The sequence below is a fragment of the Dermochelys coriacea genome, chromosome 3 (genome assembly GCF_009764565.3).
Source record: "Dermochelys coriacea isolate rDerCor1 chromosome 3, rDerCor1.pri.v4, whole genome shotgun sequence".
Taxonomy (NCBI): domain Eukaryota; kingdom Metazoa; phylum Chordata; order Testudines; family Dermochelyidae; genus Dermochelys; species Dermochelys coriacea.
The window spans coordinates 94,057,101-94,075,490 of record NC_050070.1 but is presented as its reverse complement, the minus strand read 5'-3'; the positions used below and the strand labels follow the sequence as shown (position 1 = coordinate 94,075,490).

Here is an 18,390-nt window from a genome sequence, read left to right as displayed (position 1 = left end):
GGGCAGGGTTGGGACTTTTCTCCTTAATGTTGGAGATGCAGAGAGCAGATTTTTCTGAAATTGTTTTAGGTAGTGTCTGGTTGTTCTTCCATAAACTCTGGCCTTCCCTGGAAAGTTCTCCAAACTACTGGGCAAAAGTAACCCATGACTTCTGCTCTCTTGCCACTACTTTATGATAACGGGTGGGTGTATGGGGCCGAGAAATTCCCTAAGTGTTTACAGGGAAGACAGGCAAGAAAGCAGATTGTCTCAGTACGATCTCCGACTTCCTCTGCTTTGCACAATGCTTTAGAACAGTGGTTCTCAAAGCTGGGCCGCCGCTTGTTGAGGGAAAGCCCCTGGCGGGCCGGACCGGTTTGTTTATCTGCCGCGCCCGCAGGTTTGGCCGATCGCGGCTCCCACTGGCCGCGGTTCGCCGCTCCAGGCCAACGGGGGCTGCGGGAAGCGGTGCGGGCCGAGGGATGTGCTGGCCGCCCTTCCCGCAGCCCCCATTGGCCTGGAGCGGCGAACCGCGGCCAGTGGGAGCCGCGATCGGCCGAACCTGCGGGCGCGCCAGGGGCTTTTCCTGCACAAGCGGCGGCCCGGCTTTGAGAACCACTGCTCCAGGACGGCTATTGGGAGAGTCCCTGAGAAAGCGGACAGCGTGAGAGAGCGTGGCTGAAAGCAGACGTGTGCAGCGAGGTTGTAGCCCTGTTGGTCCCAGGATATGAAGGAGACACGTGGGAGAGAGGTGATGTGCTGCATTGCGCCAATTTCTGCTGGAAGGGACACGCTTTCCAGCTTCACAGAGCTCTTCCTCACGCTTGGCGAAGGTAACCAGAGTGTTAGGCGGGATGGGGCGAGGGAGGAAAGGGGGTGGGCAGGTGTCACTCAGCAGTGACTTCCCCTCAACCGCCATCATCTCACCTAGCTCCGGCTGCACGCGGGCCAGCCCCCGCCCCGGCGCCCCGCCCTTCCCGCCAGGCCTCTCGCGACGTTGCTAAGGGGCCGCGAGACGGTGCAGCCGGCGCGTGGCCAGTTGCTAAGGGCCGGAGCTTCCGCGAGCGGCCGCGGCGAGCAGTTGGGGGAGAAGCGAGGCTGGAGTCCCCGCCGTCGCCACAAGGTGATTCCCGCCCCCGGGAGCGCGGCGCGGGGAACCCCCGGCCCCCCCCCCCCCCTGTCGGCTCCTTTGCCCCGGAGACCTCCCGGGGCCGGGCTCCCACCCCGCCTCCCGGCCTGGCACGTGCCCCTCTGCGGGGCCTGGCTCAGTGTCTCCCTCCCAGTCCCAGCCCGCGCTGGGATCCTGGCGGGGAACGGGGTGTCTGGGAGCGGAGACCGGCAGCCACTCCCCGCCTGGCCAGCTCCTGTGCGAGCCAACCTGGCGATCCTGCTCGGGGCGGGGCCAGCCTGGATCCGGCGAGAGGGCCCCGCTGCCAGGCCGGGCCCCGCCCCGGGGGCGGTCCGTGCGTGGCGCGTAGTTTGGTGATTGTCAGCCCCCCCACATCCCCCCCGCTAACGCTGAAACGAACGCGCTGAGTTAAGGCCCCAGCCGCCCCCTGTCACCTACTCTCCGGCCAGCCCCAGTCGAGGCGGCTCCGGGACGCTGCGGAGCCTTAGCCAGGCCGGAAGCGCCGCGTTCCCAGCCCCACGAATCAACGGTGTTTCCTCCGCCCTTGGCAGGGGCGAGGCGGCCGCGAGCCGACAGGGTAAACTCGTCCCTGGGTTTCCGGGCCTCTAGAGCATTTCGCATTAACGGGGTAGAAGCGTCCGCGTCAGGGGCAGCCAGCCGTTCAGTTGGGGGCAGTGTTTTGTTTTGTTTTGTTTTTGTTTTAAAGCGGCTGAGTTGCTTCAAATCCGAAGGTTTGACCGTCACTTTCTTTAGGGGCTGACAACGGCCCGTATTCTGATTTCAGCAATTGATGTGGATGAAAGTAATTGACATGGCACAGAGTACTGTTGTTTGCAACCCCTGTACGTTAAAAATCAGGCTATTCTCTCAAAATTTTCAAAGGTATCTTGCCAAAATGAATAATGGGTCTGTGCCCATTTATGTTTCTTTATCATATATAAGAAAGACCTGAAAAGCTGCCTTGCCCCTCAAAAAACTCCCTCCCCACCCATTGCCTCCACTTGTTTCCTTTCGAAATTCAGGTCCTTTATAGTCTGGAGTCCTAGCAAAATGATTATAGCAAAAGAGTCAAGAGTAAATGTTGAGCAATTGAATGGAATAGGAATTTTTAGTCAGACTATTTTAAAATGCAATTAAAATTAATTTAGCTTCAATAATAAATTAACATTTTGGATTAAGGTGGCCTCTGGTAAAATTATTACCTCTGTACCTTCATTTAGAATGTTAAACTTTTTAGTCCTACAAGCTTTTTCTCATGGATGGACCCTTATTCTTATGGAGCTGTGAATAGGGATCTGACTACATGGATCATTTTACAGGACAGGTCATAGACAACTGAGAGATCCTATATCAAAACCAGGGAAAACTAGACTTGACATTTCAGATCTGTCTTCAGTTAAAAGGTAGATCTAAATCTTTCACAAAAAGAAAAGGAGTACTTGTGGCACCTTAGAGACTAACACATTTATTTGAGCATAAGCTTTCGTGAGCTACAGCTCACTTCATCTGATGAAGTGAGCTTTAACTCATGAAAGCTTATGCTCAAATAAATGTGTTAGTCTCTAAGGTGCCACAAGTACTCCTTTTCTTTTTGTGAATACAGACTAACATGGCTGCTACTCTGAAACTAAATCTTTCAAGGGATCAAAAAAAAAACCAACAAAGTGTCAATTTAAAAAAAAAATCCTTTATGTTGCCCCTTTCAGCTGATGGTGTTTTAAACCAAATGACCTTATTCAGAACACACTAGAGACAATATTCATGATGTCTTTATAAATACTTTGCAATGGTCTCTTCCTTCTTTTATTTTAATTTTTAGATGTGCCTGTTAACCAATACTCCAGATTTTTACACAATTTAAAAATACCAAAACACACTGTGGTGTGTGCGCTTGTGTGTGGATAGATTAAAATGTTTAGATATAGATAGATATATAGCTATAAAACCATTAAAATGTTAAATGACTCTTACTAAGGGGTTCAAGATTACATATGGAGATATCAAATTCACAAACTGATAACAGAGAGTGTCATTTACCTTCTTGGAATGCATTGAGTTTGATTAAATTTTTAGAAAGACTGAGATTTTTAATAATAGGGAATGGACACCATGGAATTGTAAGAATATGACCGGGAATACAGCCTGTCTATTTTAAAGTTATTTCTGACATGCTTTTTTTTGATGGAAAGAAACCTGAGCTAATTTTGAATTGTGTTTGATCAAAATGAAATGTTGCTGTACAAGTTTACTATTTTGGCAAAGGAAAATGTTAAACCAATTAAAATAATTCCTGAAAATAATATTTTAGTAGAGTTGCAAGCCCTGGATTGTATTAAATATGACACTAATCAATGATGTTTTGCCACAATTTGATTTCACTTTTGGAATATAAAAATCTCTACTATCATTAGATAAATGCCTCAAATTGTGAACGTTATTGACTGTTGTTGAAATATTGTTCAGGTTTTAAATATTAGAAATCTTTTGCAGAAAGTGGGTCCTTAAATTGTTCTGGGTAGTTGTTTTTTGGATTTGTTAATAGTGGTTGTTAATAGCAGTTATTCATTGTACAGATTGTATTAACTTTGCATATCTGATTTATATACAGGTGGTTACAGGTTTTAAGATTAGTGCTTTTGAGATTTGAAAAAACTAATAATCTCAAAATCATCCTTCCTTGATACAGATGGTGACAAATCCAGTCACCACTGGGGAGTAGGAAACTTTCCTTGGAAAATGAGATGCTTAAGCCATTACTTGAGGCAGAAATAGTCTTTTTTTTTTTTTTTTTTTTTTAAATGGAAGAGTAAACCCTCACAACATGAGCTGACACAAGGATGTCTTGCTGATTTGGCATACAGATTTATGTATGACAGATTTAATGCCTTACTTTTGCTGCTCATAGTTTTCTTAGGCCTGTGTAGAGTGAAATTGACAAGTCTCTGGTCAGGCCACTGAGATATTGACAGCCATCTGGACAGTAAAAAATTATGTCAATTTCACTTTGCTCTTGATGTTGGGAAAACTATGAGCATCAGCCAATTCAGGCCATTGGGGAGGAGAATCCAAAAATCAGAGGTTGTGGGAGGATGTTGAATAGGAGAGATCCTTCGGACTATAGAAGGCTCTGTGGTGGACTGAGAAAAGAAAGTCGTTTCTCCCTTTTAACATGCAAACTGGTCCATGCTGTAAATTTATCAAGCTCCTATTAGAGGCTGGTATGAAAGAAGGTGCTTATAAGAGGGGTTCCAGTCCCAGGGCATCTTCCTAATAAGACTCATAACACCCTTTCATTTTTCAGCCATACTTATGTATATGAGGGTTTGGGAGATGGCTTCTGGGTTTCTCATCCAGGTACTATCTCTAGATCTTATTGGTGAGGAGGCCCCTATATTTTTATATCTGCTGCTTTCAAACAGGCTTAGTCCTCAGAATAGTAAGTGTTCAAGGGCTTGTCTGCGTACAAACTGGAAAAAAATCGGTTGTAGTTCTTTCACCTTTAGTTATTTCAGTGTAAGGTTGTGTGTGGGCATGTTTATTTCAGATTAAGAGTGTCCTATTTCAATTTAAATTAAGTAGATAAGAAATCTATTTGCCATTTTGAAGTAGGGCACTCATAAATAGAAATAAACTTATTTAATCCTTTCTGTGTATGAATGCATTTATATGTGTATTACAATTTTTGGCAAAGTGAGGGTATAACTTCATATTATTGGTGACCAGAGGGGAAAAAAGTGATATTTGTATGAGAGATTAGTACTCTTATTTTAGGATATTGAGAAAACAGACATGGGAAATGTACAGTTACAGTACTTTCATGTGTTTCACACAGATGTCTCATTTCTCTTGTGAAGATGAAGCTCTGTTACAGTCTATGCTCAGACAATTACTGCAGAGTGTGAAGGAAAAAATCATAGGAGCACCATCAGTGGAATGTGCAGAAGAGATTCTTTTACATTTGGAAGAAACGGATGAAAATTTTCACAAGTAAAAATATTTTTGTTGTTTTAATTTTATGGAGTCATCTAAATGCTGTCAACTGTTCTGTGAAGGGAAAATGTTTGCTACCTATATTGATGCATATATTAAGAAATACTTTAAACTTCCCTATTACTGATGATCTCCAGAAGAATGTTACTTCAGAGATTTATTAAAACTATATTTTTCCTAGTTCTTATTTTTTTTAATTCTGTTGGTATTTTCTTTCTTCTTAGATTGAAACATTATCAATAGAGTAAATGATTCTTCAGGGAAAATCCATTGTCTCTTAATTAACTCTGATAAATGTGCTACATTCAGAGACAAACGAGCTAGAAAAAAATCCCAACTGAAGGATGCCAGACAATATTTGTAATTGCTGTTGGGGTCCTTATTATTGTTCCTCATGTAGGTGAAATACAAGCAAGATGGCTAAAATATGATCTTTTACAGGCAACTTTCACAATTAGTCTTTAGCCAACTATCTTTTTATACATTTGATAAGATGCATTCTAGTTTACAACAGAAATCCTATTACATTTTGAATAAAACTGAAAATCTTCTCTATTATCTCTAATGACTTTTGGATGTCCAACGTGTGCTAATGCACACTCAAATATTTACATACGTACTGTGCTCAAATTCTCCTGAGGCCACACTCATCTTTGCACTTCACCTCCATTACACAAACACAATGTTGTAATGGTTTTGTGCTCAGGCTTCCATCCAATGGAATGTATTTTGCTACATGGCAGATTTTAGGACACAGTTGTGAGGTCTGAGAGAAGCCATCTAACTTAGATGAACTGAAAGATGTTTAATTGTTAAAAGCTGGGTTCTGTGACCTTCATTTCTTCTGCAAAAGCTGATGACCTCAAAAATATTTTTAAATAATGCAAGGCAGTGCATTATCTGCACTTCTTATAATTTAACTAGCTGTCAGTAATGTGTTGTCAGTAGTAGTAGCGAGCTACCCGACGTCTTTGAACTTGGGTGATAGCAAGTAAGTAAAGTAAAAAATAGAAATTACTTTAAGCTATTTTTAAAACTACATTTAGAATTTTACTGCCTCCGTATGTTTTCTGTTAATGATTTTAGATTTAGGGTTGTGCATTTGAGCAGTCCAAAAATAAATGGTCAGTGGACCAGTCAAATGTTCGTCAAAAATATTTTAAAGCGCTGATTAATTAGAACAGAAAAAAATAAACAAAAATCAAGACTTTATTGTCACATCCCGAGCCCCCCCCCCCAAGGGAGTTCCCTGGGAAGGCAGATCAGCACTACATGTTGCTAACGCTGTTGCAAGCATCACATTTTGGGGAGAGTCAGAGTTGTGAGTGTGAAGTGAAAGATTCCTTTGCAGGCTGCGAGAGGCCAAATGGGGAGGGAGGAAGAGAGCAGAGAACAGGTTAACTCAATGCTTCAGCTAGCTCAGTCCGAAGATAAGACGCTGGCTCCGGTCCAAGGTCATAGGCTTGATGAGAAGTCGGCATCTACGTTCACATCTTACCCAACGCCCCTTCCCCCCACCTCCCCAGCCGTTAGAAGTGAAGAACTAAGTGGAGCAGGGCTGCAGAGATTACAGTGAAAAAAGAATGAGACGGCGAAGGCCAATGGTGGGGGGGCGTGTTTTGGGAAAGCCGAGGAGGCCACAGTGAGCCGGGTTGGACTGGTACAAAGAGCATGGGGAACAGAGGTCACTGAACAAAATGCCCCCAAAAGAACCCAGGACTTAAAAACCCTTCTGAGAGCCGAGGCAAATCAGAGATCAACAGCGGACCCTGGACGACCTGTGTGCACAGAACAGAACTCCCGTCCACCCCTCCCCCTCTTCTTCTTGCATTACACCCAGGCCTGGCCAGCATCGGATAGTGCGTGTGTGAGTATGAAAGTGGGTTAGGGCTTGGGCCACTAATGCTTTCTTCCTTCCCTCTGAGTGATGTTGGGAACCCCTTCCTTCCCCCAGTACTCTCTGTTGTTGTTTTATTATTTTATCAATAAAGCTTTAAAACTGAGTTACGTGGTGTGCTCTATCATCTCCTCCCTAAAGATCCTGCCGCCTCAGCCTGGTCACCTGACGCCCTAGGCAGATTGGTAATAGAAATCTGTCACATTATGGCGTCCAACAGGCTTAGTCTTAGATGTTTATGTCTAATTACAAAAACCAAATTACTTAAGTGAGTTATTTTAATTGAGAAAAAAGTGAAAAACAATGAAATGAAGTTCTAAAAAATGAAAGACGGGCACCAGGATGCAATAAAAAAGGTAGGCCGTTGCCTACATTGAGGAATTCTTGCTGGAATATTTGACCATGATCAAATAATAGGCAGTTATCTGACATTATTTAACTGGTCAATTGACTGGCTTTCCAAGGCTATTTATGTCTTAAATGGTTTTATTTTTAAAGTTTATTTTTCACTTGTAACTTGTATTATGCAATTGTTAATGCCATTGTAATGCTAATATCTCTGCAGCCACTCAGAATTTGAGCTCTAGATCAGGTGTTCTCACCTTTTTTTTTTTTCTGAGCCCCCCCCCCACCATGCTATAAAAATTCCACAGCTCACCTGTGCCACAACGGTTCTGTATATAAAATCCAGGGCCAGCATTAGGGTGTATCAAGCAGGGAAATTGTGTGTGGCCACAGGCTGCAAGAGGCCCCATGCCGGAGGAGGCCCCATGAAGCTAAGTTGCTTGCGCTTGTGGTTGGGCTTCAGCCCCGCTACGACGGGGCTCCGGCTTCAGCTTTCTGCCCTGAGCCCCACTGAGTCTAATGCTGATCCTGCTTGATGGACTCCCTGTTCGCAGCCCCTGAAGGGGCCCTAGACCCACAATTGAGAACTGCCGCTCTAATCAGCGGATACTGAACATGAGTAGAAAAATGGTTGCAGATATCAGTATTAAAAGTATATTTTAATTTCTGGACAATAACACATTTTCATTAGAATAAGGTGCCTTTCACATCATAAAACGTGAAACTAAGTTTCTGATGTTTCTGAAGAAGCATTTGTAGCTTCTGGCAACATACTCCCCTCCACAAATGGTGCAAAAGTATATAGAACATTCTACAAGGTTCATCTTCTGGAGCTCATTGTGCTCAAAGAAAATGAGTTGAGGGATTGGAAATGAGGAAAGGAGATGATCCTAGAAATGCTATGGGAAAAGCAGTCTCAATCTGGAGCAGCCAAAGATGAGGGTTAGCCTTCTTGGGGATCCTCAGCTTTTCCCTCTTCTTAGCAAGTTTCTGTGTGAGTCACACTACTATTGACTGTCCCCCATCTCTTGTGCCTGTGCTGTAATACAGTTTGGAATCAAAGATACTTGATTCTAATCTGACCAGAATTAACTGTTGCAATGAATTTCGTAATGCTTGAAGGGAGCGTGCATCACAGTCACTGCACTGGATTTGTACCCCTGTGACATTCTTCTTTCAACTGAACCATAGATCCCTGGTGGTCTAGATGGGCTTTCATTGGTTCACAAACGGGTGACAATATGCCATGGAGACTCTGCTCCCCCAGTGCCTTTAAGTTTTGAGGTGTTCCTTTACCCTTTTCTTCTTCCTTGATGTTGAACAGCAGGAAACATGACAGGTTTCAGAGTAGCAGCCGTGTTAGTCTGTATTCGCAAAAAGAAAAGGAGTACTTGTGGCACCTTAGAGACTAACAAATTTATTAGAGCATAAGCTTTCGTGAGCTACAGCTCACTTCATCGGATGCTGTAGCTCACGAAACGCTTATGCTTTAATAAATTTGTTAGTCTCTAAGGTGCCACAAGTACTCCTTTTCTTTTAGCAGGAAACATGGAGCCCTTAATTTGAGTCTGCTGCAGAAGGACAGAATGGATGACATTTCTCTTTCCAAAGTTCAGTCAAAGCTGATTCACATCAATAATCTAGGACCTTAGAATTTTTATTTTTAAATAATCATATTTACCTTTCAGAGTAGTAGCCATGTTAGTCTATATTCGCAAAACAAAAATATTGTTGAAATCCTGGTGGAATTCCTCAAGGGCTTCTTTTCCATGGGTCCAGATGATGAAGATGTCATCAATGTAGCGCAAGTAGAGTAGGGGCATTAGGAGACGAGAGCTGAGGAAGCGTTGTTCTAAGTCAGCCATAAAAATGTTGGCATACTGTGGGGCCATGCGGGTACCCATCGCAGAAGCCCTTGAGGAATTCTACCATGATTTCAACAATTTCCATCCCACCATCAACCTCAGCCTGGACCAGTCCACACAAGAGATCCACTTCCTGGACACTACGGTGCTAATAAGCGATGGTCACATAAACACCACCCTATATCGGAAACCTACTGACCGCTATTCCTACCTACATGCCTCTAGCTTTCATCCAGATCATACCACACGATCCATTGTCTACAGCCAAGCTCTACAATATAACCGCATTTGCTCCAACCCCTCAGACAGAGACAAACACCTACAAGATCTCTATCATGCATTCCTACAACTACAATACCCACCTGCTGAAGTGAAGAAACAGATTGACAGAGCCAGAAGAGTACCCAGAAGTCACCTACTACAGGACAGGCCCAACAAAGGAAACAACAGAACGCCACTAGCCATCACCTTCAGCCCCCAACTAAAACCTCTCCAATGCATCATCAAGGATCTACAACCTATCCTGAAGGATGACCCATCACTCTCACAGATCTTGGGAGACAGGCCAGTCCTTCCTTACAGACAGCCCCCCAGTCTGAAGCAAATACTCACCAGCAACCACACACCACACAACAGAACCACTAACCCAGGAACCTATCCTTGCAACAAAGCCCGTTGCCAACTCTGTCCACATATCTATTCAGGGGACACCATCATAGGGCCTAATCACATCAGCCACGCTATCAGAGGCTCGTTCACCTGTGCATCTACCAATGTGATATATGCCATCATGTGCCAGCAATGCCCCTCTGCCATGTACATTGGCCAAACTGGACAGTCTCTACGTAAAAGAATGAATGGACACAAATCAGACGTCAAGAATTAATACGTTCAAAAACCAGTTGGAGAACACTTCAATCTCTCCGGTCACTCGATTACAGACCTGAGGGTGGCTATCCTTCAACAAAAAAGCTTCAAAACCAGACTCCAACGAGAGACTGCTGAATTGGAATTAATTTGCAAACTGGATACAATTAACTTAGGCTTGAATAGAGACTGGGAATGGATGAGTCATTACACAAAGTAAAACTATTTCCCCACGTTATTTCTCCCCCCCCAACCCACCCCCGACTGTTCCTCAGTTGATCTTGTTAACTGCTGGAAATAGCCTACCTTGCTTGTCACTATGAAGGGTTTTCCTCCTTTCCCCCCCCCCCCGCTGCTGGTGATGGCTTATCTTAAGTGATCACTCTCCTTACAATGTGTATGATAAAACCCATTGTTTCATGTTCTTTCTGTGTGTATATCAATCTCCCCTCTGTATTTTCCACCAAATGCATCCGATGAAGTGAGCTGTAGCTCACGAAAGCTTATGCTCAAAGAAATTTGTTAGTCTCTAAGGTGCCACAAGTACTCCTTTTCTTTTTGCATATTTACCTTGTTTTCTTCAGATTTGGGGAACACCAACAATATAGCTTGAATGGAACTTGCAAGCCTGTGCAGAAATTTGACTTTTCCATTATTTTGTTACGAACTAGTGAAAAAGATGAAAGAATGCTGCAAGGAGCAACACTGTAGTGTCAATTGTACAAATACATTTATTCTCTCTTTAGGACTACCGTCTTTCTCTGCAGCAAATACAGTGTGCTGTGATCTCTAAATTATTATTATTATTTGTGAGAATGAAGCACTTACTTCAAAAATACATTTTCCGCAAACACCCCAGCCATAAAAAAAAAAAAAGAGAGAAAAAAGACTTATGAAAACTTTCATTCAGCAGACTGCCACAGTGCTATTTTTTATAGTAATAGTAATGGCTGAGCTATCCTTATCAACCCCTTATCAGTAAGGGGAAAGAGACAGAAAGTGAACAGAGAAGCTAAAGAGTTACATTTTTCCTTGGGCTGCATTTATGTTACCTCTACAAGCAGTGACAATAAAATATGAAAGGCAGTTTTGAAGTATTTCAGAGTAGCAGCCGTGTTAGTCTGTATTCACAAAAAGAAAAGGAGTACTTGTGGCACATTAGAGACTAACAAATTTATTTGAGCATAAGCTTTCGTGAGCTACAGCTCACTTCATCGGATGCATTTTTGCTTTTTTGAAGTAGTTGCCATCATATACAAGGTTTACAGTTTGGTTCAATGGCTCTCAGCACCCCACCTATACAAATTGTTCCAGCGCCCCCGGTTTGGTTTCTGAACTTTTCACTCGGCTGAAAAACTCTTTAATTCTTAAAAGTACTGATATTTAAAGAGATATGTCTGCTGGAAAAATGTTGCATATGTAATGTTGAAAATATTTGGAAGATGAATATCATGAAATACATTGCATTTTAATTTCTGGATATTTGTTGCAGCTATGAGTTTGTGAAATACCTTAGACAATACATATGTAGCACTCTGGGCTCTGTGATTGAAGAAGAAACAGAAAAATGTACCTCTGCTCAAAATCAGGGTGAAGGATCTGGTTATGACACTCTTGTCCAACATGTTACTAAGAAGACTCGTGAATCAAAAGAGTGAGTATATGCACAGGATACATATAAAATTCCATTTTTAAAAATATGCAGTTGGCAGGATTGTCTGGCCCAACTTAGTCTTTTTTCCTTTCATATCTTAATTGGAATATTTATGGATGAAGGTACTTTGGTTCTAAAATCTATTTTTTTTTTGTCATTTATAACTTTCCTAACAGATTGCCTTTTGGGTTGAAATTCCCCATGATTATCTTATCTTGGAAATGAAAGTATATTGCTATCTAGGAAAGTTTGAAGACAATCCATTGAACTATTTAAGATTTCTGACTTTGTAGGGTTAGGGGATTATTTAGGATTTTGGTGGCACTTAAACTCAAATAGCTGTATTTTAAATTCCACACTTGATTTACAAATAGTGCTATGTGAGAAATGAGGTCTTTGTCAAATATAAATGTGTGTATCTGAGAAATAATTTGTTCATGCAAAATTTTTAATTTCCTTATAGATTTAAGTGGGCATTGAACATGATTATCTAGATATACATATGTTGAAAGCTGTAATTCAACTGGGTTAGTTGAGCTTCTTTTAAATCCTGTCTGCATACAAATTCTCTAGTCTGTTACACATCAGAATCATATTTATAATCATATTAGGGGACATGTGAGTTGTAGCCCATTTCCTGAGATAGTGATTTATTTAGTGAAGGCATGACCTTAAATGGAAAGCCCATGTATATACCAGATAATTCTTACAACCTGGTTAGCCATCCCTTCTTTGCAGATTCTCTTGATTTCCCTCCCTCCCCATAGACTTGAAAATGGCATTGGAAGGAATCCTTTAGGACTGGAGGCCTTTCTAATGAGCCTTTGTGTTGCAAATTTCAAATTTTTGTAAGATATAGCTGTTATGATTCATTAGAGCAGAGGTTCTCAAACTGTGGTCTGCAAGCTCCATTCAGGTGGTCCGCGGATAGTTCCCTCTAAGTTGCGCACCTGGGTGGCCGCAAGCAAAAGAATTAAGGGCCACCCACCTAATTAGTGGAGCTGCTCAGGCGTGGCTTCACTAATTAGGTGCCTGGATCCTGGAGAAGACACACATGTAAGGTGAAGTGGTGCCCTTGAGGGGAATAGGGGGTAGCTGGGAGAGGGCAGTAGGGTGAGAAGAGGGGGTAGGGGATTTGGGACCTGCAGGGCTGTGGCGGCCAGAGGAAGAGGTGACTTTCCCCAGCTCCAGGGCTGTGGCTGCCAGGGAGAGACGGCCCTCCTTCCCACCATCAGCTCTGTGGGGGGATGTGGGGGAGAGGGCAAATCGATCACATTAGAAAGTTAAGACTACTGATATTAAAATATGAATTGTGTGCTTTTATTTTTAGAAGAAAAAAAGGTTTTGTTAAGATTTTTTAATATAGCGCTTTTATCCAAAGCACTTTACCATAGTTAGCTAATGGTACAAACAACATTTGGAAAGATCATTAAGTAGTCCGCTGAGACCCTCAGCAATTTTCAAGTGGTCCGCGGAAAAAGAAATTTGAGAACCACTGAATTAGAGCATTGGTGAGTAGTGATACAAAATGGCTTTTAGTGTATGGAATTGTATTTCCAGAAGTCCTGGTGAAACTACACAACCTTAATCCATGTGTAGTCATCCTTGGAGTTTCTGTTTCAAAGCAGGTGAAATAACAAACTGGAGGAAAAAAAAGTCAATTTATCTGTAGCTTGGGCATTCAGTGCAAAGTTAAAATCTAGTTCAGTACTGATGAATCTTGATATTTCAAACAACCTATTTGCCTTGAATCTTGAAATTGAGAAACACTTTGTCACAGCAGGTGTGGTTCCAAAATTTACTGGTTGTGTTAGGACTTGAATCCTTGCCTCATCACGATTCCATATGCTGGCTTCTCTCAATCAAAAGCGATCTGCAAAGCATAAAAAGAGTTTAAAAAATTCTTTATTACTACTTTATGATGTATAAAGCTGTTCCAACATTTAAAGAAACTCAACAACAAATAAGCCCGTCTTTTTTCTGCTTGTTTTTGTTACATCAGATCCTTGCTTTCCCTTTTTTGCCAGAGGACCTAGACTAGGTCTTGGGGAACATGAACAATGTTGTTACACAAGGCTCTTTGAATAGTGATGTTTCACTGAAATCTCCCTCTTCTCCAGCCCAATCTCAGGGGGGAGGGAATATTGAATCTCAATTTACAATATCACTGTGCTTGAAAGCCAACAAAGAAAGGAAAGTGAGAAATGTTGAAAACCAGAAATTACTATTTTCAGTTTTTGAGGTCATATTTAATACAACATGAAAAGAAAAAACACCTTCTATTTGTTTCACAATTTACTTTTAGTGAACAAAACAATGTGTCTTTATATTATGTAAGGCAGATAAAATGATTTTTGTGTATACACATTTGTTGCACAGTATAAATTTAATCTGTATTTGTTGTGTTATGAATATAAAGTGATTTTGTTATCAAAACCATTTCTTTTAATTTTAAGTTCTCAGTTCAGTAGGAAGTGAACACAATCAAAGTTTGTTTCCGTGTTAATAGAAATTCATTTTTAAATGTTTCACATCTAGAAGGAAACAAAACAACTGAAGTTTTAAACTATGCTTAAATAGTGTCTTGTACATGTCACCTGTTCCAAAATTTGTTACATTATGACTGCAAGAAAATCAGTGCTCTGATAATCTTCTGTTTGGGTCTCACAGTCTAGTAGGTTTCAGAGTAGCAGCCATGTTAGTCTGTATTTGCAAAAAGAAAAAGAGTACTTGGGGCACCTTAGAGACTAACAAATTTATTTGAGCATAAGCTTTCGTGAGCTACAGCTAACTTTGTTAGTCTCTAAGGTGCCACAAGTACTCCTTTTCTTTTTACAGTCTAATAGGTATGTTTTCAAGACTGTCCTAGTCCCTATTGAGGATAACTATAGTCTCCCTGTTATTAGCTGGATATATAACTAAGTGGACGGGGGTCTGTCTTGGGAATTTGACCTTTTGATTATGAGCTATAGATTTAATGACAATACTTCTGAAATAATTTTGGTAATATATGGATAGGTCATACTACAGGAAGAAATTAGAAGTTTTATTGCAGAATAAAATCTTGGCATGAGCAAATTCATTAATTAGTGCCTAATTGTTGTGCACAAATTACTTTAGAAACACATAGCAAAAATAGGGTGACCAGATAGCAAGTGTAAAAAATTAAGGGGTTGGGGAGTAATAGGTGCCTATATAAGAAAAAGCCCTCAATTTTGGGACAGTCCATGTAAAATTGGGACATCTTGTCACCCTAAGCAAAAATATCTTTTAAGTCAATCATTTACATTTAGAGACTACAAATCGGTTCTTATCCAACCACTGTTGGCTTTCCTTTTGGCACTAAATATAATCATTTGTGGGACGTGCTTTTGAACTAAGCTTTTGAACTTCATATGTGTAAAGTTACCCATGTGTCTAAGTCTTGTAGGATCTGGGCTTTAGGGCTTGATCCTACACTCACTGAAGTCAATGGCAAAGCTCCCATTGACTTTAATTGTGCAGGGTCAGGGCCCAGGGCCTACCTGAGCAGTTGCAATGCCAGCTTTGTTCTTTAATGTGAAGTCTGAGTTTCTTTAGCTGTCTCTCCCTCAAAAGATATACTAGTTTACATTAGCATAATTCCAGTGGGAGTAGTTTAATGCTTTAAGCATTAAGTTTGAAATACCCAAACTCCTTGAATTCCTAGGTTCAAAACCCAGCAGCATTAACTCAGTTCTTTTGGGCTTTTCTGCATAAAGACTTAGTGTACAGCAAGCCAGGATGCAAATCTACAGTGCACTAGCTTCTCATGCACTAACTTGCCATGTGGCTTGTCAAAGTGCACTATGGAACTTTTAGTGCATGGTAGCAGGGTTCACATGGTGACTTAGTGTACAGCAAGCCATGGTATGAATGTGCCATTCACTAAGTCTCTGGGTAGTCAAGCTCTTTATCATTGTGAGGTGAATATAAACGTAGTGCAGTTTACTGTCTATGGGTCTTTGGGCAAACTTTAAATACACAAGCTATGCCTGCTGTGTAGAGGCACCAAAGATCTCAGTCTTTTTTTTTTTTTTTTAATTTGCTTCCCCACATGAACTATTTTTATGACTACCTGGTTTCATGACAGGAATTATCATAAGTATATATTTCAGTATCGGGCAACAGTGTAGCCTTGGATCACATTCTACTTTGGAACCCCATGACTAAACTCATCTCGGATGTACAGGTATTTAGGAATACAGATCTTGCTCTGGAATCTGATCATTGACTCCTAATAGGAGAAACGATGTTCTGCTTTAGTACCTACTGCATCCAAAAGCTTAAGTGTTGATAAACTTCATGTTAAAGCTATCACTAACAGTTATGTGGTGGCGATTTCCAATAAATATTCTATCTTGGATGACTAGTTGTCTACCACAGAGGAAGAGTGGGCTTTATTTTGGGAATTTGATACAGAGATCACTGGAGAACAGCTAGAATTAAGGAGTATGAAAAAGCAACGTAGGATTACAGATAATATCAAATTATGGGGAAAAAAGAGAAGTGCAGTGTTGAATGGGTGCAATAGAAGTTGAGGCAAGTTAATGAAGAAAAGGAGGAAATGGACAATAGAGGAGAAGAAATGCGTTGATCAAATAGTTAAGAGGGTCCATCAAAATGACCATAGTCAATGGTGGAATAGTATGGCAAAGCACATTGAGGAAGCCTCTGAAAGACATGACCAGAAATGCATATTTGAGATTTCGAATGTCATAATAAGACATCCATTCTCATGACTTCCACAAATTAAGGACAAAAATGGAAAATATTGCCAGGATATAGATGCACAATTTAAGTGTTGGTATGAGCATTTTTGAGAATTAATGAACAGATCCCTATCAAGACGTAAACTACAACTTAACCCAAAAATGAGCTCAGTAGAAAATATGCCAGTGACATTAGAGGAAGTGATACCTGTGATCAAACAGTTAACAAATGGTAAAGTACCTGACCTGGATAACGTTTCAGAAGAACTGCTAAAGAGTGGTTGTCCGTTTTTAGTTCACTGGCTTCATAGAGTTGTCTAAAAAGTTTGGGAAACCAGTCACATTCCAGAAGATTGGAAAAGGGGCTGCATCATGCCTTCCTTCCCTCCCACCCCCAAAATGAAAAGCTATCATATTGCTCAAATTATTGTGGAATAGCAATGTTATCAGTCCCAGGGAATGCTTTTATGATCATATTACCTTATTTACCGTATTTGATGATCAAATATTGTCTCAACTCTAACGAGAGGCAACCAGTGTGATTTCAATAAAGGTGATATACAATCCATTCTATTTATGCCTTGTGGAATGCTTTTGTAAAATGACTAGAGCAAAAAAGGAAGTTAATATTGCATTTATTGACTTTGCAGCTGCTTTTGACTCGGTGCATCAATGAGCCCTATGGTTACTGCTATGTCAGTATGGGGTACTTAATGATTTAGTGTGCCTAGTGAACACTTTTCCATGGTACACTTTGTTGGGCAAGGGTCAACAATTATTACAGACTAGTTTTCAGTAGAATCAGGAATAGGCAGGAGATGCATTCTCTCACCTACATAATTTGATATTCTAATAGACTATCTGATGACAAAGCTGAAGGAAGCCAAAATAGGTGGTGTGAAATTTAAAGATTCATTTTTAAAGGATCTTGAGAATGCAGTTGCCTTATTTGGAGAGACTACTGACCATCTAATGCTGGAAAAACTGTGAAGAATTGTAGAATCAATGGAACTTAAGATCAATGGTGATAAAACTGAAGTTATGCACTCTGCCTATAAAATGTCTTGCCAACACTGCAGGTAGATGATGGTAATCACAACAAATGGGTGAATAGTTTTATCTATTCAAATATTTGGTTGACAGCAAGCGGCTATATAACTGAAGTCACATGTTGGATTGGTTTTACGTCAGTGGTGTTTCAGCATCTTCAAAGCCTGTCTTGAGGCAGCAGGATTTCTGTGACAACAAAGATACAAGTGTTTAATGCAGTTGTATTAATGACAAATGTGATGGGTATGACTCACCATGGTGGCATCACCTGTTGGCCATCTTGGAGATTTGCTCCGCATGTCGGTATGCCTTTTTGATGGTGCCTCGCCCCGTCACATCTGCTCTTGGACCCACATTACTCCAAGGACCGCGGCGTCCTCTTCACAATACAGCTGTCCGGCTGTGTCATAATCTGTGCTTCCCCCTTCCAGGGGCCCTGCAGTCAACTGTCCAGCCACTTCCTCCAGTGGCAACTGCAGTCAACTGTTTCTCCACTGGCCCAGTGATGATTCGGTGGCAGGGGGGGACCTGGGCCCACCCACTATTTTGGGTCCCAGTCCAGGGACCCTGTTGATGCTCAGCCACGTGCTGCATCCCCTCCAAGTCCTCAGGATATTTCCCTGGGCCACTTCCCCCTAACCCCTTCTTTGCCCTTACCTCAAGGCCTCAGCATACCAGTCCTAATGGCCAGCCAGGAGCTCCCTCTTGCTTCCCTGTTCCTGCCCAGCACTGTTCTGTCCATGGTGGTAGGTACCATCCACCTTCATGGCACCCAGGTCTCCCTCCTTGAGCTCCAGGGAGTAACTGCCCCTGCTCTCCTCTGCAGCTCTTCATATATGGGCCTCCTGGGCCAGGATTGGCTGCACCTTACAGCCTCCTATTGG

The 18,390-nt window shown here is 41.8% G+C and overlaps 1 protein-coding gene across 12 annotated transcripts in view; it reads left to right on the top strand.

The window, feature by feature from the left end:
- The first annotated feature begins 655 nt into the window (after nucleotides 1-655).
- Nucleotides 656-18,390, top strand: part of TBC1D32 (TBC1 domain family member 32) — a 199,474-nt gene continuing 181,739 nt past the window's right edge. For 2 of the 12 annotated variants that reach the window (XM_038396852.2, XM_043510887.1), the window contains exons 1-3: nucleotides 927-1,102; nucleotides 4,941-5,095; nucleotides 11,565-11,726. In XM_038396852.2, the coding sequence (XP_038252780.1) occupies nucleotides 4,941-5,095; nucleotides 11,565-11,726 (317 nt within the window). In that variant the 5' untranslated portion in view covers nucleotides 927-1,102. Of the gene's footprint in view, nucleotides 813-923; nucleotides 1,103-1,449; nucleotides 1,840-2,001; nucleotides 2,512-4,939; nucleotides 5,096-11,564; nucleotides 11,727-18,390 lie in introns of those variants that run through there. The other 10 variants (XM_043510889.1, XM_038396853.2, XM_043510894.1 and 7 more) reach the window with 10 other exon arrangements.